We start from the raw sequence: 8,905 nt of genomic DNA on the forward strand, positions 1-8,905 counted from the left end.
GCTCTCACCCGCAGGTTCCCTTTGGTCCGCTGCTTGTTCTTCCCGCCCATGGTCGCGACCTCCGCCACACTCAGCCCACAGCCCCCGGGTTGACACAGCCGGGCCACCACTTCCGGTCCTGCCTCCGGAAGCGGTCACAGAACAACTTCCCGGCCCTCCCCTTCCGGCGCCCACCCCGGTCTTCCTGCCGCCCCACTTCTGCTCCCGCCTCCCGCCTCCCGCCGCGGCCTTGACTAATTTTCGGCATCACCTCACAATTAGAGCCACGTCCCCCTGAGTGACGTCACCCCTGTCCAATAGGAAGCCGAGTCTGGGCCCACAGTGCTGACTCTCCGCTTCCTCAGCGGCAGGAGGCGAGATTGGTTCCGGTGGAGGGGAGGTTGGCCGTGTTCTCCCACCCACAAGGGTGGCAGTAGGACACTATCCATTGAGCCAAACTGCCTAGGGCAGTGTGAGATTTTGAAATGCAATCATCAGCATCATCTGGGTGTTTGTTAGAAACGCAGGCTATTAAATCACTTCCTATCTCTCTAAAAATCAATAAGAACATACTTAAAAAAGAATACTATTGTTTGTATAGGAATTACTTTTATAAATAAAAGTGGACATGTAGCCAATGTTTTCTGCTCACACTGTTTTCTAGATTTTTAACTTTTAATCATAATTTGATTTGGCATTAATAGTTTCTTTTAAGGGTAACACTTTCTTCATAGATGATTCTAGTTCCAGACGTATTACCGAAATAATACATAGAAAAATTGTCGTTATGGAATGAATATACATATTGAACAGTTTTACATTTCAGGATCTTTATATTAAATATATATTCACTTTTAAAGTCTAAGGAAGCCATATTGCTCTAACATTTAGCTTCTTACAGCTTTTATTGTGTCTCTTACATTAATGTAGGTAGGACCATCTAACTTGCTGTTTTCTTTTTTGCTGACTACTACTCTCACCCATTTTCTTTTTCTTTTTTTTAAAATATATTTTATTGATTTTTTACAGAGAGGACGGGAGAGGGATAGAGAGTTAGAAACATCGATGCGAGAGAAACATCAATCAGCTGCCTCCTGCACATCTCCTACTGGGGATGTGCCCGCAACCAAGGTACATGCCCTTGACCGGAATCAAACCTGGGACCTTTCAGTCCGCAGGCCAATGCTCTATCCACTGAGCCAAACCGGTTAGGGCTCTCACCCATTTTCAAAGGAATTTACTAATCATGAGGTTGGAACATCTGTATTTTCTTGGTCACTCTGTCAATAATCCAATGTTTAAATTTGACAGGTTTGTCTCAGGGAAGAAAACTAATATATTATTATATTCTATGTGTTTTTTGTTACACTTGAGATCTGTATATTTGTACATAGCAGTGTGTTTTTTATTAAAACAATGTACAGCCTGGCTGGTGTGGCTCAGTGGTTGAGCATTGACCTATGATCCAGGAGGTCATGCCTCAATTCTGGTCAGGGCACATGCCTGGGTTTCTGGCTTGATCCCCAGTGTGGGGTGTGCAGGAGGCAGCCAATAAATGATTCTCTCTCATTACTAATGTTTCTATCTCTCCCTCTCCTTTCCTCTCTCTGAAATCAATAAAAACATTTTTTAAAAAGAGATTGAGCTCAGTTCATGCCCTACCCTTCTGTGAGGTGAACTCAGGAACAGAGCATTAAGTATACACAAATATATATGAGCTGCAAACTCTACTTAAGAAATACTTCACGTATTTGTGTATCAAATGGTTGGTGTAGATTAAACCTTTGAGGTCCAATTTTATTTTTGGAATTCAAACAGTCTGGTCCAAATTAATTGATGGGATTGAATGTTGAACCGGTTTGCGGTGTCGACCTCAGCCTTGACATTGGACCTGCTCCTAGCGCCTGGTCTGTCGAGTCAGCCTCCACATTGGACTGAAAAGGGTTAAAAACTAAAGCTTTCAAAAATTTATTTGGCAAAATAGCTTTCCACTGCTAGTAAGTGGCACAGAAATATAAATAAGATGGTTTTTATTTCATAACTAGAGGCCCATGTAGGGTCCCTAGGCCTGACTGGCGATCAGGGCCGGCTGGGGCCTTCCTTCATTCCACGCCACCCCCTGGTGGTCAACGCACATCATAGCGAGTGATCGAACTCCTGGTCTCCCTGTCTTTTATATTAGGCTTTTATATAGACAGATAAGCTCTCTACAGCGAGGCAGGGGCTGGTGCTGGATCAGCAGCTCACCACAGGCGTTGGCATCTCTGTGGTTCTCCCGGCCCTTCCTGCCCTTGTGGATGAAGGGGCTACTGCAGCTCCAACCATCAGCCTTGGCGTTGCAGCAAAAAGAGGGGGAAGAGGTGCTCTCGCTGTCAATCATAATAACCAGGAAAGCAAAGGTTTTACCAGGCAACCCATAGCCAAAGCCCTATCCCCAGGCCACCTGAGCTTCAAGAGAGGCTGGGAGAGCTCATGGAGGCAGGTAAAGGGCAGGGGTTAGAGAATGGGTGGCAAGTTGGACTACCAATATTATCTAACTCAAGTCAAATTAATTTCTCTTTCAAAATGGGTAGATATGCCAAGGTATTTCTGTCAATAATTTTAAGATTATAAATAAAGCCTCAGTTCTGCTTTCAATCAGGACAATTTTTAACAGATGCACTTGAGCTATGCTACTTTTTCCCTTCTTTTACCCCTAACATTCTAGAACGGACTGAAGGAAAATTACTGAATCTTTCAAGAAAGAGTGGGTAAAAACCCACTCTTGACAACAGTGACAAAATACTTTCAGTGACTCCTCTGCTCAGCTACTGTCCTTCCACACCAAAGAACATCTGGAAAACATCCCCACATCCATTGGCATTTAAAAATTGATACAGCTGACCAAAGTCCATGTGGTTTCCTCTGGCTCCACTAACACTGAACACTTTTTCTTCAAAAACTGAAAATTTTCTCCATCTTTCCATGTCATCATTTGTACCATCCAAAGGAATGTCTTCTCGATGGCGAATCAAAATTCTCTTCCAGTTTAATTTTTTGAGTCTGAAAAGAAATTTTCAAAGTAGAAAATTTGAAACTTGCGTTGTGCATTCAAGAACACTGAAAACATTACTTTCCTAGAAGGGTAGAAATCTATTTTATAATCTCAGGGATTTATTTTAATCAAATGTGATTCTGGTCATAATCCTGTCCCCAAAGTTATTTGTTGCATTATCACTGATACAGAAAGTACTGATTCTCAAACTCCCAAAAGGGACACCTCAGATACTCATTTAGGAAACCAGTAGAAAAGTGAGAGGATTAGGAACCCCCATGCTTCACAAGGAATATGCAGGAAGAGTCAGATCCATGGGAAGGGAGGGCCTTGATGCAACATCTCTTTACAGAACCCTCCCATGTGCACTGTGTCCGATGAGCGAAGTGATGTGACCACGTGTGAGTTCTACTTTGTCTAATGACTTGAGACTGAATTCCCAAAGGCACCACCCAGGGAAATACTTATTTTACATCTCCAGGATCTAGTCGAGAACTGAGATGATTGGCACAGCACAGAGAGTTTGTGAGAGTGCACCCACCTTGACCAGAATTCTTCACAAGCACCGTGGGGGCCTTCCACACAGACGACGCCTGGCTTCCCAGGCATGCTAAACCCAGACAGGGAAAGCTCCTTTGCCCACTGCAGAATATCCTTTCGTTTGCATTTGTTGTAGATGTGATGGCTATAGATCCAGAGTCTCGTGAGAATGACATGGACAGGCTGGACTGTACTTTCTGGAATGGGGGGAGGGGCGGGGTCTCTGCTGACATAGCCAGAGGCGTGTTCTCTAACCCAGTCGGTGGCATTCAGTATACAGACGTCTCCGAGGCAATTCCTCTGCAGGTATGCGGTCAGATCTGTGTTCAGCTGAGTCTGCTGGGATCTACTCAATAATACTGACCTGGTAGAAAAGATATTAGATAAAACATTAAATCCATTTTCTTGGAATAGGAAACAAACTCAAGAATTGCTATTATTCTCCGATTAATTTTGACCTTAAAAGCTAGCCAGTTCCTGTAACACACCTGACAGTGATTTCAGGCAGAACTGCAGGGTATTCAAAGGGAAGAATACAGGCCAGAGAAAACACCACCTGATCAAAAGAGAAGGAAAATGCCCTCAGCATTAAGTCTTGACGTGTTTCAATTCTCCCAAAAGCAAAGCTGAATTACCACTGTGTCCGCAGACATGTCCAGGTTCATGTTGATAGTAAAGTAAACTTTTGAAGATCGGCCCTCCATTGTCCCCTTTTCAATGCAATCTTTCAGTTCTGCTACAGCGAGCTGGTCATTCACTGTGAGCTCATTCTCGCCAGGGAACATGCTGGCCAGCAGGTCTAACTCAGAGAGCTGGGCCTCAGCCTGTTCAATCTCAACCATTTTTGGATATCTGTAAGTTTCTAAGGAGGTAAGAATAAGAGACAATTAACACATACGATCTTGGGATTAAGGGTACTTATTAAAAAAGTATTTGATTTCTTCAGAAAATGTGAAATTTAATCAGAGTATTGTTCCCCATTATTCTACTTTGTAATGTCCTGTAATATGCATGTAATATGTTAATATGGAACAATCCAGTGAGAACAATAAACTCTAATTATAACCACACACCAATTCCTACGTATCCAGATAGTTGATCTGGCATCTTGATCTACTTTATAAAAGTAACTGAATAATGTAATCAAAACCCACATCAATGATACAGCCAGGAAAGAGGCTAACACAGATTACCTTGGAAACCTAGAATGAACACAGTGAGTAAGCAGAGCTAATTCTATGGCTGGTTAATTTTTTCTTAATATTAAGTATATTAGTTTTAAAAGCAGGAGACTGGGAAAAGGGAAAACAAAGGCTGCTAATTATTCCACAGCTCAAGTAACCCCTGTCAACATTAAAAAAGTACAAGGTTGGAAAATTCAAACAGAAGAGAAAAAAATTAAGATACAGTTTCCTGCTGGTAGTCTCTTCCCTACCTACCTAAGTCCCCGATCCAAGGCAGAGTATTTGGTGTTTCACGTCCAAAAAAATTGTAGGTATTAACATAAATGGAAACTACATGCTGGTATAATGTGTAAATACACATAATTACAATGTGTCCAAGGGATGACACAAACATCTCCCCCACCACTTCCTACTCCTCTCACCCCTCTTACTTGGAGATCTATCTAGTCACTGCCAGTACCTGGCGATCTAGCTCATTCTCTCTAGGGGCTGTCATACTGAATCAGGTAGACATCATTTATTGCGTTCTTTACCTTGGACATTGGGTTGTTCCCACATTTTTGCTATTATGAACAATTCTGTAATAGAGGTTCTTTTCATATATACAGTTTGAGGAGCAATACACACACACACACATTAGTATATATAGTTTGGTGACTACATATTCAAGGATAAGTTTGCAGAGATGGCTTGTTGGAACAACAAGTTCAACATTTAAAATCTGGGTAGATATTACCAAGTTGCCTTCCAGAAAGTTGCCATACAAAAGTTTAAATTTTTTACATAGTTCCCTCCTTTTTAAAAATAATTATGAATACATTGTCTTGTGTGTGTGTGTGTGTGACATTCAAACAGAGTTTTAGGGACATACAGGACTATAACAAAAAACCTAACAACATTCATGTCATCCGAGTCCCAGAAGGAAGGAGAAAGAAGGCAGAGCTGAAAAAGTATTTGAAGAAATAATGGCTGAAAACTTTCCAAATATGTCAAAAGGCATAAATGAATTCAAGAAGCTGAACATATCTCAAGCAAGAGGAACCCACAAAAATCCATATCAAGACACATCAAACATCTGAAAACTAAAGACAAAGAAGAAAACCTTGAAAGCAGCAAGAGATAAATGAGGAAAAGTAATTCATGTAAGAAAGTATTTCTCATCAGGAACTATAGAGGCCAGAAGGAAGGGCCATAATATTTTCCAAGTGCTGAAAGTAAAGAGAGATTATCCCACAGCATTACATCCAGTGAAAACATCCTCAGGAACGAAAGGGAAATCAAGACATTCTAAGACAAATGAAGCAACTATTAATAGTTGACTAAACGTGGGTACAAGGAAGAAGGAAAAGACTTTTACTTTCCAATTCGGATGCTTCAATATCATTTAAAGTTTTGTGATTAGCCTGCAGTACTTTTAAATTTCACAGAAAAAAAGAAAGGTTATGCTCATAAAAAAAGCTCAGTCCCATTGCTCTAGAGGAAAACATGACTTATCTTCTTAAACAGAATTTACTCAGTGAAATCAAACACCATTATTTATGTTAGTGGTATCCTCGGGGAATTCTTTTTCCTCTTTGGTAAAGTTTTATCGAGCAGTTACTATATATAGAGCTTCACCCATCCTTCCTTCCTGGAGCTTTTTATTTAATTATTTATTTACTTATTTAATATATATTTATTGATTTCAGAGAGGAAGGGAGAGGTAGAGAGATATAGAAACATCAATGATGAGAGAGAATCATTGATTGGCTGCCTCTTGCACGCCCCCTACTGGGGATGGAGCCTGCAACCTGGGTATGTGCCCTTGACCGGAATCAAACCCAGGACCCTTCAGTCCATAGGCCGACGCTCTATCCACTGCGCCAAACCAGCGAGGGCGAGCCTTCTATTTAGTTTGAGGATCAGGTCATTAATAAGATCTAGAACAATGAAGATACAAAGACTTGGTGTTAAATGATCAGTATAAATATTATTACAGGCATGGGGAGTAAGATGAGGGCACAATACTGAAATGGGCCACCAGGAAACTTTTGGCAAAGGCCACAGGAACTGAGCTGAGCCTTGAAAGAAGGGTACGACTTAGACAAGCGGAGCGGGAGGCATAATGGGGAGAGAGAAGAAAGGTCTGCGAGGCAGGAGAGCACAGAAAAATCACCGAGCCCTGAACCTGTCCCTGCCTCACCACCCCAACTACCAAGGCCTAAACCAGAGGCTCATGATTTGGACTCTTTCCTCTGGCACTAGCTCCTTTGGCCCTAACCCATGTGGGCCCTTCTTTCCTCTCCGGGCAGGTGACTTCCACAGCCTCCAGCTCCCGACTCCTGTGCCTTTCTTGTGGCCGGGTTCAGCCAATGGGCTGGCAGGATGTGGAGGATGGGAGGAGAGTCCATGGTCCTTTTCCACGGTCTCTGCTCTGGTGGGATTCTGACAATGGCTGGGACGGGCGGAAGACCACCCCTCTGCAGGCAGCCCTTGTTCCCCGTCTCCAGCAGACCTTCCAGGCCGCCTCATGCTCCTTTACACCTGGCCACTCCTCTGTAAACAGACCCTTCATTAACGCTCTCCTCACAGCTTCAGTCGAGTGTGTGTTGTTTAGTTCCTTCCGGACCCTCGTGTCCTCCTACGCGGAGTCTGGTTCTAATGTCTCTCGGTCAGCTTGCGCTCAGCACGGTCATTCCATTGGTTGTCTGCGGTGTCTGACAGATGTATATGAGACCAGCAAGAGAGCACCAGTAGCCCTGTCATCCTGCTTAGAAAAAAGTCAATGTACCTGGTGCCTGGGCAGCAGCGTTGCCATCTGAGGGGAAGGCAAGCTGGCTGACCCTGACAGCTCCCCGTGGAGTGAACTGACCAGGTTCACCATCTGGCTGTTCGCTTCAGACTCAGAAGCAGGAAGTGCCAGCGTGTTGAGTGGACCCACTCCCCACAGGCTGCGTGGGATGATCCATCGTCAAGTCCTTTAGGACATTAGCTGCCATGGATCCTGTCGAAAACACAGCACAAATTACGGGGATGACTGAATGTCAGGGGAGCTGAGCTCATTAGGATGAACTGGACACAAATCGGGAAAACAGGAAGCGCTCTTGCACCCGCTGGGCTGTCTGCACCCGTGAGTGTGAGCCGATGACGACACTGCATCATTCCTAATGCCAGTGTGGTTCCAACTGAAGTCCCAGTGCCAGCACCACACTGGGAAAACATTACACAAAAGCATTTTCTGTTGAAATAAGTTCTTGAGATGCAGAATGACAGAGTTCAAGCAGGTTCTGTAGGGTGTCCAAGAATGGTCGTCCTATTACCTTGACTGATCTAGTGTTTATCTTAGACACAAGTGATTGCATTTGGACAAATTATATGGGCACTTTCTGTGTGTGTGGCTGCTCAGCCTTTATTGCTAGATCACAATATGCACCATGAATTTCTAAGAGGAGGGCTTAGTATGTGTTGTATCCCAAACCTTTCTGACCCTGATCGCGAGAGTGAGCGTTTTCCCCCAGACCTAAAGGCGTTAGCTCTTCTGGACACAGGAGTCATTCCTGGCTGGTCATCTAGCCGCCCCAACTTAAAGTCGTTCAATACCAAGGCTACGTTCCATCTTCATGGAGTCCTTTCCAAACGACGTTTAAAATCCCTGGACTTATTAGAATTCCAAAAATACCTTCTCTAGCGTGTTTTGGGGCTGAGGACTCTAGGAAACAGCGTATTGATTGGGTGGCTATCGGAGGAAATGAAGTCGCGCTGGTCTTTGTAGCGGTTAAGTGTGCGCTCTTGCCGTCGGCCCAAGTGCCACCTGCCGCCCATGACCTTAGGCCGGCGGCTCGGTTTCTGGGGCCTCAGTCTCCCCATCTCCAAAGCGGGGAGACGGCAGCTGGGAGGCCCGAGGGCGGCTGTGGAAAGTGCACACAGAGCTCGGCACGAGCAGCGCCCTACAGCGCCCGCCAGGACCGCACTGGCCGCTCACCCAACTAGTGTCCCGCACGGTCCTGGCACCAACTGATAACGATCAACAACAGGACGAGGAAATCTCTGCCGCCACGGATGCCCCCGGAGGGAGGAGCCAGGCGCAGCCAGCGGATGGCTGTTAGGACGCAAGGGCGGAAAGGGGACAGGAGCCAGCGGGGCGGTCTGGGGGCCCAGCACCCTCAGGCCGAGGCAGGAGGATGCGGAC

The 8,905-nt window shown here is 44.7% G+C and overlaps 2 protein-coding genes across 8 annotated transcripts in view; both read right to left on the bottom strand.

Moving 5' to 3' along the window:
* Positions 1-136, bottom strand: part of LTN1 (listerin E3 ubiquitin protein ligase 1) — a 50,423-nt gene extending 50,287 nt beyond the window's left edge. For 2 of the 3 annotated variants that reach the window (XR_001361190.1, XM_014536030.1), the window contains exon 1: positions 9-136. Coding sequence is in view for 2 of the 3 variants with exons in the window: in XM_014536030.1 (XP_014391516.1) it covers positions 9-50 (42 nt within the window). In the remaining variant the exon portion in view is untranslated. The remainder of the gene's footprint in view (positions 1-8) is intronic. The other variant, XM_005861722.2, reaches the window with a different exon arrangement.
* A 2,436-nt stretch (positions 137-2,572) lies between these two features.
* Positions 2,573-8,688, bottom strand: RWDD2B (RWD domain containing 2B). 5 transcript variants are annotated; one of them, XM_014536036.1, is made up of 6 exons: positions 7,827-8,688; positions 7,285-7,720; positions 4,189-4,415; positions 4,042-4,109; positions 3,555-3,917; positions 2,573-3,021 (listed from the first exon to the last, which is right to left on the bottom strand). In XM_014536036.1, exons 2-6 carry the CDS (start codon positions 7,289-7,291, stop codon positions 2,787-2,789), a joined length of 900 nt encoding a protein of 299 aa, XP_014391522.1. In that variant the 5' UTR covers positions 7,292-7,720; positions 7,827-8,688; the 3' UTR covers positions 2,573-2,786. The 5 variants fall into 5 exon arrangements, with proteins under 5 accessions (XP_014391522.1, XP_014391523.1, XP_014391524.1 ...); XM_014536037.1 differs by having other exon boundaries at positions 7,285-7,483; positions 7,589-8,688; XM_014536038.1 differs by having other exon boundaries at positions 7,508-8,688.
* Between the last annotated feature and the right edge of the window lie 217 nt (positions 8,689-8,905).

This window comes from Myotis brandtii, unplaced genomic scaffold (genome assembly GCF_000412655.1).
Source record: "Myotis brandtii unplaced genomic scaffold, ASM41265v1 scaffold1557, whole genome shotgun sequence".
In the NCBI taxonomy this organism is placed as follows: Eukaryota; Metazoa; Chordata; class Mammalia; order Chiroptera; family Vespertilionidae; genus Myotis; species Myotis brandtii.

What these genes read in the sequence shown, in the direction of transcription:
- RWDD2B (XM_014536035.1), bottom strand. An exon ending in CTGCCTGAAATCACTGTCAG is followed by an intron (nt 3,918 to 4,041) that starts GTGTGTTACAGG and finishes CTTTTCTACCAG; the next exon opens with GTCAGTATTATTGAGTAGAT. An exon ending in TGTGAAGAATTCTGGTCAAG is followed by an intron (nt 3,022 to 3,554) that starts GTGGGTGCACTC and finishes ATTTCTTTTCAG; the next exon opens with ACTCAAAAAATTAAACTGGA.